Source organism: Pelodiscus sinensis, chromosome 3 (assembly GCF_052426305.1).
Source record: "Pelodiscus sinensis isolate ZL-2025 chromosome 3, ASM5242630v1, whole genome shotgun sequence".
Lineage (NCBI taxonomy): Eukaryota > Metazoa > Chordata > Testudines > Trionychidae > Pelodiscus > Pelodiscus sinensis.
The window spans coordinates 92,514,322-92,537,801 of NC_143054.1; the positions used below are offsets into that span (position 1 = coordinate 92,514,322).

The 23,480-nt window shown below is 42.9% G+C and overlaps 2 protein-coding genes across 11 annotated transcripts in view; one reads left to right on the forward strand and one right to left on the reverse strand.

Moving 5' to 3' along the window:
- Nucleotides 1-4,929: 4,929 nt before the first annotated feature.
- Nucleotides 4,930-17,669, forward strand: RNF146 (ring finger protein 146). 6 transcript variants are annotated; one of them, XM_075924121.2, is made up of 4 exons: nucleotides 5,144-5,382; nucleotides 10,119-10,448; nucleotides 12,465-12,614; nucleotides 15,932-17,669. In XM_075924121.2, coding segments are annotated over exons 3-4 (1,062 nt in total). In that variant the 5' UTR covers nucleotides 5,144-5,382; nucleotides 10,119-10,448; nucleotides 12,465-12,612; the 3' UTR covers nucleotides 16,992-17,669. The 6 variants fall into 6 exon arrangements, with proteins under 6 accessions (XP_075780235.1, XP_075780236.1, XP_075780234.1 ...); XM_075924122.2 differs by lacking the exon at nucleotides 5,144-5,382 and adding an exon at nucleotides 5,766-5,994; XM_075924120.2 differs by lacking the exons at nucleotides 5,144-5,382; nucleotides 10,119-10,448 and adding an exon at nucleotides 4,930-5,086.
- Nucleotides 17,670-19,511: 1,842 nt separating this feature from the next.
- Nucleotides 19,512-23,480, reverse strand: part of ECHDC1 (ethylmalonyl-CoA decarboxylase 1) — a 56,373-nt gene continuing 52,404 nt past the window's right edge. For all 5 annotated transcript variants that reach the window (XM_075924125.2, XM_075924128.2, XM_006139429.5 and 2 more), the window contains one exon: nucleotides 19,512-20,444. In XM_075924125.2, the coding sequence (XP_075780240.2) occupies nucleotides 20,039-20,444 (406 nt within the window). In that variant the 3' untranslated portion in view covers nucleotides 19,512-20,038. The remainder of the gene's footprint in view (nucleotides 20,445-23,480) is intronic.

Here is a 23,480-nt window from a genome sequence, read left to right on the forward strand (position 1 = left end):
GACATTTATTTCAGAAGCATTTTGGCTGTAGAGCAGTGGAATTAATGTGCAGGATGCACAGTACCCAAGCAATATTTGGCAGGCACAGCGTCTGGCAGCAGCCAACATGATTTAGAGACACTCTTAGAGCACTGTAAATTACTCTAGGGGTCACTTTGACACCTAGCTGATCCAGAATCTAGGAAGAGGGATGGTGGCTTAAAGCTATTTTTACCCCTCATCCCACATCTCAACTATGCCAAGTGTAAACTCATTGCAGCTGAGGACTGCACCCTGCTGAATAAAAAGTATTTTGATATAATATCACATAAACTTTAAGATGCTGAAAAATGTTCTATGAATAGAAATACCATAATATGGGTTATTAATTTGCCAACAGATTACTAGCACTAACAGCAAATGATTATTGATGGGGTAGTGTTACAAAAATAGGAGGAAGATGTACTGTCCTTCAATGATCAATCTGGTGGGCTTTTAGTTTTCAGTATACTATACTCCTTAATAGTCTGGTGGTAAACTTCAGACAGATAAATTCCTGATTGATTGATTTAATGTGTAGGAGATTCAATACTTGGAAGAATATTAAAAACCCGAGAGAATAAATTAGAATTTCAAAACAAGCTGAGAGAGACATATAAATGGTGGTGATTTCATATAGGGTAGATAGATAGATAAACAAATAGAGTTGGAAAAAATTATAATCAGAATAGATATACAATGGGAGACTTCTATTCAGAAGTAATAATAAAAAAGACATGCAAGATGTAATGAAATGTTAACACAATCTAAGCTTATTGGCAAAGGAAGATGCTATTTGAGAATCTATAATCTATGGTCCGGGAGTGAACATCATATTGGCACACTGAAGGATTGGTATCTAAATGAAACAGTGCCATTTTACACATCCTCAATCAGTTTCCAGCTGAGAAGGAACACATGGATTTTAATACAATTTTGTTGGTAAAAGCATAATATGTCTGATTTTTAACTTACATTTAACTTCTTACAGTTTTGTTCACATTCACAATGTGTAAATAAACCAATTTTTGAAGTATATAAGATTTAATGTGAGTTAAAATTTATAAACAAAAAACAAAACCCTCAACAGTTAGGTTGTTGGTGTGTAGAGCCCCCTGCCGTTCATGCTAACCAATATTGTAGCATTGTCTTAAGCAACTGGTAAAAATATTCTCCTTGGGAGCTGAGTAATACCATTAGGCTCTGATTTCTGGAGGGTTGCTGTTTCTAACCCAGCAAAATGTGGAGGGACTGCTCGGAAGGGGAGGTGGACAGTTGGGGAATGAGGCTGCCCACACACACCCTGAAGAGGCAGCTTCAGTTGTCCTAGGATGGGCCTCGCTCTCTGTTCCAGTCTATAGGCTCTTGCCACTTGTGTATTTCCACTGGAGCCGGCTCCTCTAATAAGGGGGGCAAATCATCAAAGCACCTCAAGAAGACAAGGAAGAGGGAGAGAAAAGGGAGAAAGTCACCAGCCCCACAGCAGCAACTGGGGGCATTGGGTCAGATCTTTAGCACAAATGGTGGTTGAAAGCAGGAATGAGAACTTGGGGAGGGGAGCAGTGCAAAGGGCAAGGGTGAAAAGTAAGCTGAGAGGGAGATCATGTGGAAATTGGAGGAATAGGAGAAGTTTTAAAAAGTGGATTTATTGGGGGATGGGGTTTGGAGGGATGGTAAGCTGTGGCAGGAGATGATTTGAGGACATGAAGGGGGGGGCTTTAGGGAGTTGAGAAAGGGTTTCATCAGGGTGTTCAGCTTCAGCCAAAGGTAAGTTTATTTGGGGATATGGGAGTTGGCATGGCAGGGAGTTGAAGGCTGTGGCAGGAGGAGGTATGTACAGGTATATTTACTTGGGGGCAGAGTAATATGGATGGATTTAAGTGGTAGTTGGGGAGCTAGGTGGGGCATTATTTGCAAGTTGGGTGGGAGGCTGTTGGGGAGAGGTTAAGGGGAAGTGTGGGAGAGAAGTTATTTGGGATCTATGTTAGAAGCAGGTTTGGATGAGGGGGTCTGGAGCTATGAAGAAGGAAGTTTGTGACAGTGTTGGTGGCCACTGGCTGTATCTGGTGACTCTTCTTTGTGGCCCATGCTCTCTCTTATCTTTTGCTTGTCTGCCTTCCTCCCTTACTGACTCCAGCTGTGAGCACCAGGTAGGGATGGACTTGCCACTATACTAGGATTGGGACTTGCTTGCTGGGCACTGACCACACTCAGGATGGATTCTATCTGCAGTACCATGACAAGGTGTCATGGATTCACCTCACCATTGGGCTCCAGGGACTTTCTCTGCTTGTCCTGCTGCTGCATAGCCAAGCAACTCAGCACCAACCTGGCCTTAGCATTACCAGAGATGGGCTTTTTGCTGTGGAGCTGGGCTGCGCATTGTTTGCTTGTCCTCCCCCATAAATATGTCTGTTCTATATGTTGTCTCCTCTTAGACAGTAAGATATTTGGAGCAGGGTCTATCTACTGTACAGGCCTAGCACTATAAAGTATTAATCCAGATCCGTGGTGCTGTCACAATAAAGAGAATAGAAATAAATAGTACGCCAACAACAAAAAAGGATAGCCTCAAAGGTGTATGAAACTGCTCTTTGTGGTATTGTATAAGACCTATTTTACATCTTGTACACAATAAATAAAATTTTCTATTAGGAAAGTTTGTTGATTCACTAGAATAAATCACCTTTCCATTCTCCTTTTCATATCTGACAATATATGGACCTCAACACTTTTATTTCCAGGCCAAGGCTACAGTGTATTATTCTAGGTATCTAGTTTTGATATAGTCTGATATAGCATATAATCTAAGCACAGGAATGCTTGTTTTATAGTGAGGGTTGAGATATAGTTTACATCTCACAGTGAGTCTTAAGGGGAGACCCAGCACCGGCATTAACTGTTATGGCTCCTCCACAGATGCAATGGGACCAGAACTCATTTCCTTCTGTTGCAAAAATAGCACGTTCCTTTTGTAATCTGCACTGCAGGACAGTAGAGTATGACTCATGGCAGGATGCTCGGCCATGGCAGAAGCAGCTAATACAAACACACACACGTTTGTCAAAACTTAAAAAACAAATTATCCTACAGCCAGTTCAGCGGCGTTATGATACAATACTGCCAACAAGTGTGCAAAAATCATGAGCCACACACCCCAGCAATCTTGGCTATGATTTAAAAATAATTAAAAAAAAACAATACATTTTAGTACTTTTTATTTAGTTGTGGGGCCATTAGTGTGCTGTCATGCTGTGTTTTGAAGCTATTCTTTGCAACTATAATGGCTAAAAATTACCTTTTTAATGGAAGTTGAGATTAGCACATAATCACTTCAGTCAGGGAACTGGGGCTTTATGAAAGCCAGCAAATACTGTGACACTCACAATCAAATTGTGTTAGGATGCACAGCAGGGCTCAACCCATGTTAGTTAAAGCACTGCTGATTTTCATTGTGCAGTATAATCGTTAATGAGTGTGGTGACACCTACAACACTAACAATTTCAGGCATGTATAAAAAGGGTAGAGAGAAGGTACAGTAAGTTTACCCTGGATGTTGCACTGGTGAGAACATAAGAATGGTTATACTGGATCAGACTAGCTACTCATCTAGCCCCAGTATCCTAGCTTCTAACAGTGGCCAATGCCAGGTTCCCCGAAAGAATGAACCAGTAATCGTCAGGGCTGTGTCTACATTGGCAAGATTTTGCACAAAAGCGGTTGCTTTTACATAAAATCTTGCCACCTGTCTACATTGGCCGCGAGTACTTGCGCAAGAACACTAACGTTCTAATGTATGAAATCAGTGCTTCTTGCGCAACTACTCTTGACGCTCCCGCTCAGGGTTAAGCCCTCTTGCGCAACTGTTCATGCCCAAGAGGCCAGTGTAGACAGGCAACGTTAATTACTTGCGCAAGAAAGCCCGATGGCTAAAATGGCCAGCAGAGCTTTCTCATGCGAGAGCGTCTACACTGGCACAGATGCTTTTGCACAAAGGCACGTGCCAGTGTAGACGCTCTCTTGCGCAAATACTTTACGCAAAAACTTGTGTTAAAAGTATTTGCGCAAACTCCTGCCAGTGTAGACGTAGCCCAAGTGATCCATCCCGTCACACATTCCCAGCTTCTGACAAACAAAAGCTAGTGACAACATCCCTGCCCATCCTGTTTTTTAGCCATTGATGTACCTATCCTCCATGAACCACTACTCTTTTTTGAGGCCTGAAATAGTCTTGGGCTTCACAACATCCTGTAGCAAGGAGTTCCACAGGTGGACTGTGTGTCGTGTAAAAAAAAATACTTCCTTTTGTTTTAAACTTACTGCCTGCTAATTTAAGACCCATACTGGAACACTGTGTACAATTATGGTGTCCCCCTTTTAAAAAGGAAAAGATTGGAGAGGTGCGCAGAAGAGCCACTAAACAATCTGAGGGCCAGGAAAATCAATGTCTTACAGTGAGACGCCTAAAGAGCTCAATGCTGGGTCAGACCAAAAGGTTCTGGCCTAAAGAGATTAATGTTGGGTCAGCCCGAAAGGGCTCAATGGATTTTAGCCCATCACAAAGACCAGGGTGCACCATAAAATCCCAGCTCCGATCCAAAGAGACGCTCTAGTGCAGCGGCAGGAGCCAGGCGCAGGCAAAAGGAGGGCTCTTTTTTCACAGGGCGGGTGGGGGGCGAGTCACCACTGACGGGAGGTAGGTGCAGCGGCGTCTCCGCCTCGTGCTGCTCAGCGGGAAGATTTGCTTTCGCCAAACGCGGGCGCTGGCTGCAGGGCTGAGGTCGCCGCCCGCGAGGCCCAGCCTGAGCCCCCCCGCTTGACGGCTGGAGAAAGCGAGGGGGGGGGGGTGTCGAGTTACCGCCGCTGCAAACCACGCGGGGGCGCTGGGTTTCCGCGGCGCAGGAGCAGCCGGGTCTAGGCTGCGGGGGCGGCCGCTAACGCACGTAACGGCCGCCCCGCAGCAGCGCCCCCCCCCAAGCCCTGTGGGCGTTCAGCGGCCGCACAACAGCCGCGGGTGCCTAAGCAACAAGGAGCGCGCGAGTGAACACGCGCCGCAGGAAGGCGGCTGTGAGTATTATGGGCTGGAGAGGAGGTCTCCGCAGACAGGCACCGCGGAAGGAGGGAGGAGCTATTTGGGCGCGCGCCAGTAGCGTCTCGGTATCGACACCCCCTCTCGGGCTTCCCCCGTGGGAGAGTGTCTGACCGCTCCGTTTTGCCCCTCCCTCTACTCTCGTTCCCCCGCCCCTCTGCGCCCTGACGTCGTCGCGTCTCGCTCTCGCGACAGCAGGTGACGGCGGCTGGGGCGGCGGTTCGCTCGCTAGCCCAGCGGCGAAGACACGGAGCAGCGCGAGCCGGGCCCGCGGGTGAGTCCGTGACGCCGCCGCGTTCTAGAGCTCGCCGCTGGGAAGCCAGGGGCTTACGCGCGCGGGGAGGTTCCGCTCATTCTCCCCGCGGCTCCCGCTGGGGCCTGCCCGCCTCGGGGCTGGAGCGGAGGCCGGACTCGCTGTGCGAGGCTCCGGACAAAAGGCCACAGCCCCCCCCCCCCCCCCCCCCCCCCCCCCCGGGGCGGTAGCTGCCTGTGGAGTCCCGCCCATCGGGCCAGGGCCCGGAGCCCCCGGCGGAGTGGGGCTGTGTTGTGTGGCAGCTGCGTAACCCCCGGTTACATGACATCGGCTGCCCCTCCCCCCCCCCCCCCCCCCCCCCGGCTGGGACTGTGCTTATTTATTCCTTCCCCCGAGCTCAGCCCGCGATAGGGACCAGCCTGACCCGCTGGGGAGGGGCAGCGCCTCGGATCGGGGAAACTTGGCCCGGCTCAACATTTTTGTTTTCTTAAAAATAAACCGGCAAACTTAGCAGATTTGTAACTCATCCAAAGGGTTGGATCGCGCTCGGGGGTGTCCCTTGGGAGGTCGGCAGCCCAAAGTGGGCTGTGATGAAAATAGGCTTCGTAGCGTTTTTGTATGGTTTGCCCAGAGGTCTGTTGCTATGCATATTTTTTATTGACTTAAATGTTCACGGTTGTGGGAAATAATTGATTGTTTGGCCACCTCTTATTGACAGTGGATGTTGTGATTCAAGAAGGTGAAACACAAATTGTCAGCATCACATATCAAAACATACAAACTACCTGTCTTCCAGTCAAGCTTTAATAAGCAGTATTTTTCTTCTGTCTTCATGTAAATTTTCATTTTCATTGATGGACATATTTTTTCTTGGGTTTAGGTGTAAATGAAATTGATGTTTACCAACATTTACTAATATACATATTATATTTCTAAGCTTAAGTATAAGTAATATCAAATATTTGACATTTTATATGAAGTCTTACATTCAAATTTCTTTTAATACCTTCACACATGGTTGTTTTGTTTGACTATTTTGTTCGACATATTTGTAGTGTTTTCCACAGTTTCTTCTGTTGTTGGATATTTTGAAGAGTTATTGGAGATATATTTGCATGTCAATTCTTAGTTAAGGATGTAACAGTATAACTGTTTATTAACTGATAAATATGAGCTTATTGTTACCGTAACAGTTACATGCCAGCTCCCAGCCCCGCTGCCACCGTGTGTTGCTCGTTCAGAGCCTGCAGCGCAGGGTGGCAGCTGGCTTCCTGGGAGTGGGGCCGGGATGTGCTCAGGAGCCACTGTGCTCGGGAACCGCCTTTTAAGAGCACACTGGGAGCCAGCAGTGCATGGTGACAGCCAGCTCCACAGGAGCTGGCATGTAACTGTTACAGTAACAATAAGCTCATGCTTATCAAATACCTGTTTAAACAATTATATTGCACATCCCTAATTTTAATGTTTTAAATGTACAGTATTTTGTATACCCTGTTATCAAATGGTAAATTACATCAGAAATGTTTAAGGTACTTGAGGTCTAAAAAAGTGCTCACACTTTTAGTGATTTTTTTGGGGGGGGAAGGGGAGAGAGGAGGTGGAGGTAACTGACAGTTGGGCCCTTGGATTTCCTTGCAACACTTTGTGGCTACGTCTACACTGGCCACAATTTCCGGAAAAGCCACGCAAATCAGGTAAGTCAGGATAGGGAAATCCGCAGGGGATTTAAATAAACATGTCCGCTGCTTTTTTTCCGGCTTGGGGAAAAGCCGGAAAAAAAGCGTCTAGACTGGCGCGATCCTCCGGAATAAAGCCCTTTTCCGGTGGATCTCTTATTCCTACTTCGAAGTAGGAATAAGAGATCCACCGGAAAAGGGCTTTATTCCGGAGGATCGCGCCAGTCTAGACGCTTTTTTTCCGGCTTTTCCCCAAGCCGGAAAAAAAGCGGCGGACATGTTTATTTAAATCCGCGGGGGATATTTAAATCCCCCGCGGATTTCCCTATCCTGACTTACCTGATTTGCGTGGCTTTTCCGGAAATTGTGGCCAGTGTAGACGTAGCCTGTGTGTTTAAATGGAAGGTGAAGATAGACCAGTGGCCCAGTTTTCTGGTACAATGAATAGATAAATAGCCTTTCCACTGAAATTAATAGACTACTAGGGCTATCGGGTAAATATAATTTTAATCTTAAAAGCAACCTATATTTGTATGATCCAAGAAATTGAAAGCCTGTAGCTCACAATAAAGAGAATTAAATGTGTTAACTCTTTTACTGAATTGTATGATAATTGTCTTATCCTGTAGACTGTAAATTGTAGTTTATTTTATTTACTTGTCTGGTAGAGTACATTCCAGAATATGTAGTAATTGTTAGAAGGAATAAGATACAGAACTTATTTTTGTGCTTCTCAAATTTGATATCTTAAAGGAAATACTGTAGTTTGAAAATGCACACTGAGGCAGCAGTAAAGTGTTGATAGTTGACTGTTTAAAACTAGTCTTTGGAACTACTCTTTAAAATGGATTATTGAGATGGAGCATTTGTCAGATAGTATTGAATTAACAGTGAAACCTGAATATTCATTTAGTCAAAATGATAGTAAATCTGACTTTATGTACAACTTTTGGAGCAATTTAACCTACAGTTTGTTGGACAGAACTAAACTGCTAACAATCAGAGTAGTTGTAAGAAATAAAAAATGCTACTTTGACTCAGTTGATATGGTGCAGAATCTGTGCTGAGTAAAGGAAACTGCTTTTTTTACTTAATGTGTCAATTGATGAAATATGGTTTAACTTGCATCTTCAAATTATGCAGCATCAATTTAGCTGTAATTGAAATGTCAGTTGCCAAGATGGAACTGCAGAATTTTCAAAGCATACAGAAACAATTGACTTCTAGAATTGGAGGTAGAGTAGGATTCAGTTAAGCTGGCTTTCTTTCTCTGCTATGCATTTTAGTCAGTGGTATTGCTGTATCTAGCACCTGTCTCTACACAGTAATAGGGTAATTTGGAACCCAAACGTGCTTCCACAGACATCAATGGTAAAATACCCATTGGAACTAATGAATATTATGCTGGTTTGGTTATGAATGGTGAACCAATGACTAAATATTTTACAAATAAGTCATAATAGGACTATAAAATTTGGCATTTGTTTATTCTTTGTTGGAAATAATCTTCAACTATGTTTAGGGCTGTTCTAAAGAGGGCTGTGATCATTTGTTCTCCATGTTCCAAAGAAGTAGTGGACTTTATCTGCAAAAAAGCAGTTAGATTAGATATTTAGAAAAAAAATTCTACTTTTAAGGCAGTTAAGTTTGGGAATAGGGAAATTCCAAGGAAAATTCTATTAGATGTTTTTATGAACAGGTTGAACAAACTGTCAGGGGCTACGTCTACACTGGCCCCTTTTCCGGAAGGGGCATGTTAATTTCAGAGATCGCAATAGGGAAATGCTTCAAAGTAGGAATAAGATCCTCCAGAAAAGGGCGCTTTTTCTGGAGGATCGGGGCCAGTGTAGACGCTCTTTTCCGGCTTTTCTAAAAGCCGGAAAAAAGCGGCGGACATTTTTATTTAAATGCCGCGGGGGATATTTAAATCCCCCGCGCATTTCCCTATTACGATTTCAAAAATTACCATGCCCCTTCCGGAAGAGGGGCCAATGTAGATGAGCCCCATGTGTTTCTAGGCTTGGTTTGGTCCTGCCTGATTACAGGGGTCTAGACCTGATGACTTCTTGAGGACCTTTCCAGGTCTACATACTTAATGATCCTGTGAAATTAGAAATCCTGTTACATAGGAGTCCTAACTAGAGTTTCGAATTAAGGTTCTTGTTGTAGCAGAGTAAGTATTTAAATGAAGATGGACATTTTTATTTTGAATAGGTCTTCAGTTTTGAATTTTTTAAAAGTGAGTATTTTATACTGTTTTCTCCCTTGTGCTACAATAGTGAATGTATATATCTGTTAACTAAACATCAGCCCATTTTATTAATTGATCATGGAAGGTATAAAAGGACTTTTACTGAAATCTAATATCACAACTTCTAAAAAAAATTACCTCTTGTTTTTTGAAAGAGTTCATGCTGGAATGGGAAAGTGACTGATTTATATGTGGGGAAACAGTGAAACTGTCAGAATGTGCTGTCAAATGCACAAAAAAGACAAAGTGAAAAGTTTTGCTTCTAATTTTAGCTATAGTAGTAATATCTGGTAATTCTAATGAAATTCCCATCTGAAAATTTGTTACCTAGCATTAATTTTCATTTTTATAAATGCTTCCTGAGTTTTAATCATTGGTGCTATTCCAGCAGGATATTGTTTGACTTTTTTTTTATTGACAAGTTACTGAATGTGGATTTTATATCCTATTTACTCATTATGTCTTGATTTTTCAACAAAACAGTGCCTGATCAGATCTTCTCTTCCTTATGGCTGGTATAATGGAGCAAACATTTTGAGGTTTAAAGCATATGAGAAAAATCTTAATTTAATGAATTAATGTCTTAATTGCATGAATTATTTCAGAGTATTCTGTGTAGTGGTATAGTACTTGCAAGATTGGCAGTACTATTCTAACATAGGGCTTTAAAAATCCACTAGCCTTTGTTATGCGGGAAGCTTTCCTGCTTCTGCTTTTGCAGAATCTAAGCTTCTGTCTGGAAATAAATTTCTTATCCTTATGACCATGAACATCACCTTTCAAATATAAACAAAATATAAATGGAAAGCACTGTCTTTCAAAATCTGCAGGTTTAGTTCCTCTGTTGCTGTTCAAATCTCCAAAGCATCATCCAAGCAAAAACTGACCAGAGACTTCCCAGTCTTCACTGCTGATATAGAGAATTTTGTGGATAGCAATTCAGCTGACAAGGACAGTCAATTTCCTTCTGTTTCAATTTGGGAAAAGCTCTGAGCAGTAGAGGAAGGTGCAAAAAAATCAGATTCAGAAGTATAGTGGGTTTGTTGGGAGAACACCACTATCATTCTTGCAACAGAGGGTCTTTGAAGGGTGCAGGAGACACCTACTAGCAAGACACTTCAAAAGATGGAACCCCAGACGAGTGCATGGACATCACCTTGGTAGGAATCCTAGCATCTTTCCCTTTAATAGCAGCAGGTGTGGGATGCAAGTCACCTGAATAGAAGTCTTTTACTGCAGAGCCTGCAGCACAGCCAGCTCCTCAGAAGCAGAGCTGGCTGGTCCCACTCCCGAGGAGCTGGCTGCACTGCAGGCTCTGCAGTATAAGCTTTATACTACAGAGTCCACAGTACAGGGCAGTAGCTAGCTCCCTGGAAACTGGGGTACGCTGGAAGATGGCTTTTAAGACTGATTCATCTTAAAGGTATACAGCAGTTAAAAGCAGCATTATCTTAACCTTATAATTATCCTCACTAGATTATTTTTAGGCATAATTACACATCATAGCCCATATTCATAGTTAAGTGAGGAAAAGGAAAATAAGTCAGGTCTTTCAAAATGCATCCTTTTAAAAAGAGTATGCCCTGGGACTCTGGAATCCACTGTCAGAAAGGAATCTTGTCCACTTAGACAAGAAGCTTCTTTAAATGAGATGCAGCAGTAGTACAGTGCCAGCTTCTGAAAAGTGGTGGATCAAACACCACGCCCTTTGGTCACAGTGAGCTCTACGTCTTGTCTGTTGAGTTGCTTAAGGAGGAGCTAGAATTTTAAAACTATTACAGCTCTTCTTTTTTGGAAGCTAATGAGCGGAGGAGATGGGGGATGGCCAAAGAGACTCTGAAAAAAGCCTTTACTTTTGAAAGTATGTGAGGACTAATGTTGAGGCCTGTTGATCTTGGCAATATGTCTAAATTTCTAAAAAGTCCCATAAGAACAATTTCTAAAAAGTCCCATACTCAGCTGTAGCTAGAAAATAATTTTAGTATGGTGATTTTATTACTCAAGCATGTTAACTGGAAAGCCATCTAAACTTTTACAATCTGCTGTTATCAATGATATATGTTCTACGATTATGCTAAATATTCAGCTCTCTCTCAGAGACTTATCACTTCTTAACTTTACTGTGCTGCACACTTATGAGTCTGGTCTGTGCAATAACATTTCACTGAAATAGTTCTTTTTTTGAGCGAATGGAAACATTGCATATCATGTTTCGTTAGGTTCAGTTTACGGTAGGTGTGAACAGGTTACTGGTTATCTGGTAAGCATCACCCTTACTGAGAGATGCTTACCAGATGACGGTTCACCATTACCTGGAAGCCTGCAGGCTCTCAGCCTGCACTGGGAGTCTGCAGCCTCATGTGGAGCTGGGGGAAAGCGCTGCCTCCTCCCAGCCTGTGCTAGGAGCCTACAGCCTTGCATCGCAGGGAGGGAAGGGGGGCCAGAAGCAACTAATTAAATGGGATTTGACATCCACACTTTACTGTAAACCTCAAATATAACATGTTGCAACAATTGAAAGGTGTAGTGCAAATTGGTTAAGTAAATGTGATTTAATAATGCTTTAAGAGCTGCATCAGAGGAGAAATGTATAGCTTTATAGGGCTGGTAATGCTTCAGTGTAGGAATTATCAATCATTTCAGTATTTCATCTCCATCTTCTGTAGTAGGACCTTGCTTGATTCTGATTACAGTATGGAGGCAGTGTAGTCTTGGTAGAACTATGACAGCTTCCTAGAATTATGCAGTGCGTGGAAAATTTTGGGAAGTAGAGAAAGAAATATTGGTCATGAACATAGCTTCTTTTGTTTCTCCACTGCTTGCCAGTACTATTAAGCAATAGTATTGAGCGTGACTGTTCACCCACACTTACCTCTATCTTAGATACCCATGTGACTGCCTTTATAAATATCTTAAAAAGCGAAGTAGATTTGTTGAAGTTTGATATTACAACAGTGGATGACAAAATGCAGGTAGAAATTGAGAATTTTAAAACCAGACGGCTACCTGTTTACAAACTATATTTCTAGATGTTGAAAATTGGTAAAAGAGGGCGTTATTCTTCTGTTGCTATAAAAAGAACATAACACTGTATTTTGTTTGCTGTTAGACTGCTAAATGAAAGGGAACTTTGTTCAGTGTTCCTCTAATCATGTTTTCTTTTCCTCATCTTGCAGAGAAGTTGAAAAACTAGCAGTGTTCCCTTGTGCAGCACAGAAGAATGAGCCATCAGTGGGAAAGAGAACATTATATCTTGATTGGATATATTTGAAGAGGACATTTTAGTTTTGTGGCATGCTTCAGCAGGAACCATACTAAAAAAAAATGTAAGCTCAATGTTATTTTTATTTGGCTAATTAGTCAGAATTTGGAATGCTAGTTAAGTTGTGCAGCTGCCTATTAAGCTCTATGGAGGGAAGAGATGCCTTTCCCCAAACCCCGGACCTGCCACAGCCAGGAGAGGGTACTGGTACCCCAGCCTAGTTGGATTTGCAGCTGCTTAGAGCAGGCTGGTGCTGAGCCCTAGCCCGGACCTGCAGTGGCCGTGGGACAGGTGCCTCTCTCCTGGCCCTAACCCAGTGCCAGACAGACCTGCTAGGGCAGAGATGGGGAATAGGGATATTAAAATTAATCAACTAATTGAATAGTTGATGGAATTTCCATCGATGATTCAATTAGTCAATAAAGGCGCTTCCACTTTGAAATGTAGCAAGAGCCCTTCCAGCAGGTTGAAACACCGTATGGAGCCCGGGGCCACCGAAGGATTCCTAATCCCCCGGCTCCATGTGGTGCTTCTCCTTTGAAATGTCCAGGAGCCCCAGCGGGGACTCTTGTATGTTTCAAGGTGTAACACTGCTGCTGTGCCCCTGCCTCCTCCCACAGAACTGGAGAACACCGCTCTTCTCCTCCCTCCTGTTTGCTGCCCCTTTTTGATAGATGCAGTAAGGTCGGTTGGAAGGGACTAGTTGACTACTCAGTAAGCTTTTTGCTTATCGACTAGTCAATTAGTCACTTACATCTTTACTTTACTTTAATAAACTGTCAGGCAGAAACACTAATTTTAATCTAAAGAAATTCTATTCCAAAAAGTCTGAGGAAACTATGAAGCAAGTTAAGGGGAGGAAAATCTGCAACATAATTGGTACAATATCTTCTCAGACCCTTTTTAGGGTGAATCACTCAATTTGGCATATATTACTGTGAAGAAAGACAATTGCTAGGTGGTAATTCTATTTGAGTTCTGGCATGTCAATTCAGACACTATGACAAAGATTCCATTAATCATTCCTTTTAAGTTATTGATCTTGCCTTTTGGAGGGAGGAATTCTCAGATAAGAGACTGAAATGTAGGTGGGCACAGTTATCCTCTTAAGTATTCAATCTATAGTGCTTTCAGCAATCATAAATTAACATTCAAAAGTAGTTCGAAGAGATTGGTCATTCATAAAAAAATGATGTTAATCCCAAATATGTTACCTAGCAGAAAAAGAATGTGTTAAAGTAAAAGTCCTGAGATGCTATTACATACCTAATCCTTTTTAAAATCAGTCTGTATTTGAGTTCTATAGGGGGGTGAATCATCTTCAGAGAAGAAAAGAGTTTCTTGGTTCCTGACAGAGCACAGTCAAATGAACAGGAAAGATCCCTTTCTTAGTGTCCTTACCAATATTATTTTAATTCTTCAGGTAGCTCTTTTGGAGTCATGGGAGCCATATTAAGGACCCTATCTAAATCTAGAGAAGGTCATACATGCTTTGTGCCTTGAGAGTTCCCCTTTTACTTTTAAGTCTGTAGGGGATAAATAATGCCTAACAATTCCTTCCTCTTCTAACCTCACACATCTCTTAAACTGGGTTCCCCAGTGAAAATTCCTTAACATTAACTTTCTTAATTTTTTATACCTTTGGGGCATTTGGTACTGAAAAGATACATTGCTCCAAGAGAGAGAGGATCTGGTAGACATCATGATGTGTAAGGTAAAGAGAACTAGTATCAACCTGAGGCAGGTAATACCATGTTTGGAGGAAAGATGTTTCAAAGGACAGTTTTATTTTAGGAACACCTACCAAAGGTGGTAAGCTGGAGAGGCAAAGTAGAATCTGAAACCCACTTAGGAAGTGAAAGTAGTACATCAGGCAAGAAGTAGCTGGAATGGTATCTGTTGCCAAGCCTAAATGTAGAATAAATATGGCTGCCAACACGTGTGACTGCTAGTAACAGCCATGTCTTGTAGGAGTGATTATGCAGGTTCTCTGAGCACGCTACAACACTGGTTCTTAGCTAGAGGTATGTGTACCCATGGTGCTACACAGGGGTCTTTCAGGGAGTACAAAAAGTCATCTAGATATATACCTAGTTTTCCATTAGCCTACAGAAAGAGCTAGGGAAGTAAGTAAAAACTAAAATCATAGGGTTGGAAGAGACCTCGGGAGGTCATCAAGTCTAATTCCCTTCAAAAAGCAAGACCAATCCCAAATCATCCCAGACAGGGTTTTGTCAAGCTGGGACTTAAAAACCTCTAGGGATGGAAATTCCATCACCTCCCTAAGTAAGCCATGCCAGTGCTTCACTACCATCCTTATTAAATAGTTTTTCCTAATATCCAACCTAGACATTCCCCACTGCAACTTGAGATGGTTGGTCCTGATTCTGTCACCACTGAGACATACAATGACTTGTTTATATTGCTGTTTGTACTATACATTGAAATTTAAGTATAGCATTTATTTTCCAATTGATTTATTTTATAATTACATGATTAAAATGAGAAAGTAAGCAATTTTTCAGTAATAGTGTATTGTGAAACCATTGTATTCTTTGTCTGATCTTGTAAGCAAGTACTTTTTAATTGGGGGGTATGTAAGACAAAAGAGACTCCTGAAACAGGTGCAGCAGTCTGAAAAGGTTGAGAGTCGCTGCCTTGCAATATCATTAATCACAAAGTAATGTCTTTTCTCTGGGTATCAGCTGACTCTTGAACAAGAGGAAGGAAAATTCCTCGAGAGTATCCCAGAAAGTGCTGTGGGAGAAGGGAGCTGAGTAGGCATTTCCATTTTCTAGACTCCAGAGTTGATGCTCATAAGCATTATTAAGACAAACACTAAAAGTTGCTTCGTATAGGTGCCAACAGGCAGAATATTTTTTGTGGATTTTGTCATGAAAGTAAGATTTACAAATTCATAGTTGCTGTTCATTTCTTGAGATGATGTATGAACAGCTGACTGACTGCATACTTTCAAACAGCTATTCCACCAGAGGATGCATGAAAGAAAATCCCTTATTGATTAGTTAACATTCCTGCCTGAGAGCACAGAAAGAACTGAAAACCCATTAGTCTGAATTGGCATACCAGAGAGTTAAAACTGAAATGGACAACAGAGGTTGTGATGCTCAAAATTTGGAAGTCATTGTTTGTTAATGTCACTGAACTAGAGAACGGAATGCTGTAATCTTTCCTGAAGTTATGCATCAATAAAACCTAAATATTTTAAAGTGTTCAGTTTGGACAATCAGATATGAAACAAATATTTGACTTCATGGAAAGCCTTTTATTTATTCTGTGATTGGTGTAGTCTTAGGTGAGTTAAGGTGCTGATTTGGCATAATACTTATAACTCACTAATATATTTTGGTTTCTCTGTAGGATGGCTGGCTGTGGTGAAATTGATCACACAATCAACATGCTTCCCACTAATAGGAAGACGAATGAGTCCTGTTCCAATGCAACACCTTCCCTGACAGTCCCTGAATGTGCTATCTGTCTGCAAACGTGTGTCCACCCAGTGAGTCTGCCTTGTAAACATGTTTTCTGCTATCTGTGTGTCAAAGGAGCTTCCTGGCTCGGAAAACGATGTGCACTGTGCCGGCAGGAGATTCCTGAGGACTTTCTTGACAAGCCAACCTTACTATCTCCAGAGGAACTAAAAGTGGCAAGCAGAGGCAATGGGGAATATGCTTGGTACTATGAAGGTAGAAATGGTTGGTGGCAATATGATGAACGTACCAGTAGGGAGCTGGAAGATGCCTTTTCCAAAGGTAAAAAGAGCACTGAAATGTTAATTGCTGGGTTTTTGTATGTAGCAGACCTCGAAAACATGGTTCAGTATAGGAGAAATGAGCATGGACGTCGCAGAAAAATAAAACGGGACATAATAGATATACCAAAGAAGGGAGTGGCTGGGCTTAGGTTGGACTGTGACTCTAACACTGTCAATCTAGGAAGAGAGAGCTCTGCTGATGGCGCAGACAGTACATCGGCTCTGGGGGCTGCAGTTGTGCAGCCTCTAGCATCCGTTTCTACTAGACCCCTAACTTCACTAGATGGTCAGCTGACGAGTCCTGCAACACCATCACCTGATGCAAGCACTTCTTTAGAGAACTCTTTTGCCCACTTGCAGATAAATGGAGACAGCATGGCTGAAAGAAGTCATGGGGGAGAGGGAGAGGAAGACCATGAGTCGTCATCATCTGGTAGGGTGCCAGCCCCTGATATCTCCGTTGAGGAAACCGAATCGGATGATAGCAGCGATAGTGAGGATGTGTATGCTCAACTTCAGCAACACATGGCCTCTGCCCAGCAAAGACACTTGAATGTGAATGCAAGCCAATCAGTAATAGAGAGAACAGTGGCAGGGGGAGGGGCAGTAAGCACCAGCGTAAGATCTAGAAGGCCTGACGGACAGTGTACAGTAACTGAAGTTTAGAGCCATGTGTTTTTAAAAAGAGTCCAGTACCTGTACATTTTCTGTTGATGCTGGCCTTGCACTCAAAACTAGCTTTTGAAGTGGGGTGGGGGGGGGGGGGGGGAATGAAGGAGAAAAACAAACTTGGCCTGTTAACTTAAAGTCTCAACATGTCTCAGCTGGAAGACTCTTTAAATGTAAGAAACTGGGGTGTCTTGTTAATGGTTTAAAAGCTACTTAGCAATACCCAGTTTTCTTGAAAATGTCCTTTGTGTTTATTTTGTAGCATTTTACCCTGTGGAGATACTCAGTCCCTTTTTGGCCAATGTATATCCACTGTACAACTCAGAGTGTCTTCATTATCTGACTGTTGCATTAATTGTCTTACTATTTTCTGCATGGATTGATTATGAAAAGAACACTAACAGGATGTTGGGTATGAGCAGGATGCTTAATTTAATGTGAGAAAATGTGAGTTTGAAGTTAAGATGTGTTTTAGTAGACAAAGCAATCATTTTATCTTCCTACAATGGAAATGTAAAAATGCTATTAACTTTTGTTGAGAATTCTTATCTGTACACACACACTACATGCCATTTTCATTGGCTTTGCTGTCTAGTCCTTGTAGTTTGTTTTTTGAGGTCTGTCTTGTTTTTGTTACAAAATTTATAATTTAATAAAAACTACACTTTAACAATCTAGGTATCTGCTCAGCTTACTGGCCTCTCTGAGGCTGTTACACGTCTCCTAGTATAGTGCCTGAGCAATCTGCTACCTAAATTCCTCTGCAGATTCAGCTCTTTGGGGCTGCAAAGCTAATGGGAGCAAAAAAACCCTCCCTCAACCAGGCTGATATTCTGACATAGGAAAGCATATCTGCTGTGTGAGATAATGGCTTTTTGAAACAGCTACTTTTCTACCCATTACTGCAAACACTTAGCCAAGGGAGAAAGATTAACCAACTGAAGCAGTTGTCAAGCTGTGCTGCTGAACGCAAGTTGCTAATTTTTCCTGTGTTTGTTTTCAAAATTACTATGTACAGCTGTGAAAAGTGAGCTATCCTAGCCAAGAGGTACCAATTTCATCTTCCTCATCTCCAAATAGTATTTTTGCATGATAACTCCAACTTGCACATCAGGAGTAAGATATAATGTGGAAGAATTAACTGTATGGAGCAAGTGCATAATTTCCCATTTTGTCAGGAATAAGGGCTTTACTTTAGTGTTACAAAAGAGGCAATGCCATGGACAGCCCCAGTGAAGTGGCAGTACTTGCAACAAAAACTCTTGCCTCATTATCAGATTGGCCCAGAGGCCCCACAGCTATTGGGGAATCTTGGAAATGTGTCAAACTCACCACATGCACTTTACTAGTGACGAGGAAATTAAGTGGTCTACGGTTATTTGTGAAAGAGTAAGACAGGTTAACACAAACTTGAAAATGACCCCAGTGGCAAAGCATGCTATAGACAGATATTTTAAACAATGTGACCATCTGATGCAGTAAAAGACTCTATTCAATGTGTACTGGATGCCACAAGTTTGCAAGACATGGGCCTCATCCCCTGCTGTTGGTGGTGCAGCTCTGGAAAACAGGTGACCACACGAGTGAAAACAATGGTTGGCTTGAGCAACCAAACATCAGCTAAAAATGATATCCTAAGATATTCAGTTGGCCTGTTACAAAAAAAAACAACAAATGGTCCGGTAGCACTTTAACAAAACATGTAGATAGTATCATGAGCTTTTGTGGGCACAACCCACTTCTTCAAATGACCAGAGTTACAAGTTTTTGGGTGTGCACACCCAAAATAGGAGAGAGGAAGAGGAGGGAATCAGTAAGTATCTGAAGACTGCTACTGAAGATGCAAACAGCTCTTTATGTAGACTCTCATATGTTAGGAAGGATACGATCTATTGACTGAGTCTTATCTGCTTCATTTTAACTACTCAATCTTCAGACTCATTTAGATAAAGAATATTGAGAACTCAATGCCACCACTGTTTTCTTCCTCCATTTATGTACATCTTAATAATTAATTTGTATATTGATTGAGTTATGCTTTTTTTTTTTAAAAAAAAAGACCTGGCTTCATCTGAAGACAGCAAAGTTTCCTCACCTTCACACCACTCTAATTTTGTATTGTCTGGTCTTGCAGCTTTGACCAGTTGCAAAGTTGTGTAACTGCATAATTCTATTAGCAATCCTGGGAAATGTGCAGTATTTAGTAATATAAACAAGCTGTAAGTAGCTTAATTTTACAGATTTTCAAAAATAAAAATTGTAATCAAAGTTAAGTTGTTACTTCTAAGCAAGCCAAAAAGCAAAAAGGTAGAATGCCAATAAGAAACACCACTTGCTGTCTTATTTGAAGTGATTTCTGCTAATATTCTTCACTGATAGCCTCACTGATAAAAACCATCACAATTAACATCCTTGTTTGCATTTTTAGCACAGATTGAAGTTATAAAATAAATTACTTTGGTGGTGGTCCCAACAAAACTAATTTGAGGTACACTGGCAGGACAAGTGGTAGAGAAGTGCAGTTTGAATAGGCTTTATTTCTAGTACAGTCAACCTAGCCCCTTCACAAGTAAACAATTCAAAACAAGAATACTGTCTTCAACCCCCTTCTGAGAGGGTAACAGTTCAGTTTCCAGCAAAGTATTTACCTTTAATTTCACTGATCTCCATTCTACCTGTGATTAGAACAGCAAAGGACCCATGGGGGATTTCTCCATCATGGCACACCAACTATAGTTCTATGATATGCAAGCTGGAAATACAGCCGGTCCCCGAGTTATGAGTCTTACAGACCAAAGGCTTGGCTGTAACTCAGAACCCGCTGAGTTACAATGCAACCGCGCTGTTCGTAAGTGCCGGTCGCATTCATAACTTTGAGCCCACATTTACGACCACTTTGGTCATAAGGAGAGGTGGCCATAAGTTAGGGACCAGCTGTATTAGCACCCAGTAAAATGAACAAATTCTTACATAGTTCAAATTAACATCTGCTTTAGCAACAGTTTTGTTTGCAAAAGATCAAAACATTTTTTGTGAATTGACAATCATTTGTGTTTTGTGCTTTGAGCCAAGGCCTGCAAATTGGCAGGCGCACCCCAGAGTGTTCCAAAAATGTCCTTCTCTGCTGGTAAGGCAGCTTCAAATTGTAGTTCTCTGCCAGCTGCAATCACCTTTTTCACAGCATGAATCACTTCAGCTGGACCCTTTGTATACTGATTTAGCCACACTTGGGCTTCTTCTAAAGATCTGGTTTCTTCTGAAGACAGCAAAGTTTCCTCAGCCAGTCCAAGCTGTACTGCTCTCTCAGGATCCACTTTAAGAGCACCACTTAACAGCTTCAGGGCAGGTCCACTGCCAACAATTTGTACTAGCCTGGCAGCTCCACCCCAGCCTGGTACTAAACCCATTTGCTTGTGGACAAACCTAATCTCGCTTCCCGGAGTCATTAACCTGTCGGGGGGGGGGAAAAAAGTCAGTGTTAATCTCTACATGCGATTTATATGAACCATATTAGAATTGACAAACATTTGTAGTTTTTTATCCCAAAAGCAAAGTACAACAGATTAGTGTGCTATTACATACATTGTACAGCCACTTAAGCATCTTGTAGTAGGGATGTAATGGACTAGTTGCTTCCCTCCTCCCACCCCTTTCTGGTGGAGGCAGGGAAGCCAGCTTAAAAGCCAGTTCTCAGCTCCAGCTCTGTGGGAGGGGGCAGAGGTGCAACGGCAGCATTCCACCTTAGAAATGTACAAGAGTACCCTTATCATTCTTCAGGCTCCTCTAACAAGCAGGATCCCCCACTCCTGCACATAGATGCTAACAAAGAAGCAGCTTTCTCCAGTTGTGGCATGTTTACACTAGGAAGTTTTCATGACAAAAATACTGTTGACACACAGTTGCCGAAAAGAAAGCTGCCAAATCATGTATACAGTGCCACCCTCTGTCGACATATTATGGCCACATTATTAGTTCCCTCCTTGACAGAAAGAGCAAAGCACTGCGGCTATGCATGCCACAATGCTTGGCATCACCTCTGATCACTAAGCACCATGGGAATGCTCAACATAATGCATGATATTTTGGGAACGTGAAAAACATCCCGTTGCTGCCTTTTTGCTTTACAGCCTTCCCAGGGATTCACACCATTTCCAAGTGACAGTCCTTGCTTGCTGCACACTCCAGCATCTGCTGTGAGAAATCCTGGAACCCAGACTTTGCTCCTATGCTATATTCTGGGGGTGCTCCGAGGAGGACAGCAGCTTGAGTCATAGCTCCTCCTGACTCCCTGAGAAGACACCATAAGGAACACTCCACAATGAGCGAGCCAGCCAGCAGGAAATGGAGTTTAAAGTTCCTGGGGCATGCAGAGGGGAGGGGCACATTTCAGTTTATCCGGCAAGGATGCAGCCTGCTGTTCAATAAACTTAAAAAAGCCTACTGTAGTACACACACTGCATGATTGTCAACAGTAAGCACAGGGGGAGGTTTATCACTGAAACGGATCATTTTTTGTGATTTTTGTTGTTGCAATATGAATTGTGTCACAAAAAGGAAGGGGGTGGTAGCAATAAAACTTGCTCGTGGAGACTAGTCCTTGCTTTGCACCTATGCTATATAGGTCCTTGACCCCAGAATATAGCATAAGTTAGTTTCCTTCCTCCTCTGTCAGTCAGCCCCACTACTAAAAAGTATGTCCCTCTCTGTTCCGTTCAAGCTGCCCCTGTGTCAATGAGACGCACACTACAAATTTACATCCATGCAGATGTACTGGTCCAGCTGTGCTGCTGAAGCCCGTCAGGTGAACATGCTCTAAGCCAGTGGTCCTAAACGCAAAAATTGATCTCATGCCTAAAAATGTTGCAGTGCAATCAAAGATCTACCTGACACCCAAATACCCTGCCTCCTTTGAGTCCCTTCCCTGAAGCCATGGCCCCTGCTCTCTCCATCCTCCCTCATTTTCATCAGGCTGGGGCAGAGGGTTGAGGTGCAGGCTCTGGTCTTGGATTAAGGAATCTGGAATGTGAGAGGGGCGGTGAGCTTGGGGCAGGCAGTGGGGATGCCAGAGGGGGTTCCAGGTGCAGGCTCTGGCAGGCTGTTTGAGACTAGGACAGGGCTTAGGGTGTAAAAGGGGGGAGTCATGACTGGGTGCTCCAGCTGGGCCCTGCTGACCTCAGGTGGCTCTTGGGTGGTGGTGTAATGGGGCTAAGGCAGGCTCACCCCTTCCCTAGCCCTGCACAGCTCCCAAAAGCAGCCAGCAAACTCCATTCCAAGTCCTGTTGCGCTCCCTCTCTGGAGATAGGATACAGTGTGGAAGAGGGGACACCTTGACATCAGTGCCCTTCCTCCGCCCTGCACAGCCAACAGGAGGCTCCTTAGGGGATAGCTCCAAGGCAAAGGGCAGGAGCTGAGCAGCAGTGTGAGGAGGAGCAGCTAAAGTGCTGTCACTTGATGGCCTCTTGGCCAAACCAGTCAGGAACACCTGTCAGAGGCTCCAAGACCTACCAGAAGATTCCGATCTACCGGTTGGTGACCACTGCTCTAAGCTGAGGAGAGAGAGCTCTGCAGTTTGCTTAGTAGCTCCACGGCTGAGACAGGCAGTGGCTATGTCCGTGTGAGAAGCTTGGGGAATACAATTGGCATTAAGGATGTTAAGTAGTGTGTAATTCACTAATCGAATAGTCAATGCATTGACCACTTCATTCGTCAATAGGGCAGTGTTGCCCCTTTGCTGCTTTGCAGTTCCACCATGGCATTTTAGTGTTGCGCAGAGTCCAGGATCAGCTGTGCAGTGCTACCACTTTGAAACTGATAGATGCAGCAAGGGGGGAGGAGGAAGGGGAAGGAGTGACTAGTCCTTAACATCCCTATTTGGCATTATGATGTTGCAGAGGAGTGTGGATTTTTCGTTTTCCCAAACAACATTTATGCCAAAGTAAGCATGGAGAGGTCCACACTTTTATTTAAGACTATCTAACTTACATTGCTCAGGGAGTGTGAAAAAACCTGTCCGATCCCCCTACACGATGCAAGTTTCATTCTGTCCACACTAGTGCTGTTGGCAGAAGATGCACTCCCGCCAACACAGCTTCTACTTCTCACAGAGGCAGAATAATTATACTGATGGGCAAGCACACTCCCATTAGGATAGTGCATCTTTACCAGGTACACCACAGCACCGCAGCTGACCCAGTGTACATGTGCCAATGTGCTGTAGTGTACACTTGCCCTACGTGGTAAAGGCCAAACCTCCATTTCTGTGGCTTAAGAACTAGTTTTAATACCTGAATCCTTTGTTCTCTTGTCTGGGAATTTTCCCCTTTCCAAATTTCTGTTCTGTGGAGAAACTGGATTGGCTCTATGCTTCAAGTCATCCCATTTTCCTAACATGCTTTCACTTGAATTGGAGTCATCAAGACTTAAGGACACTCAATTTTTCCTCATCTGGGAAACAGCTCATGTAACCTAGCAGCAGGTGATAACCAC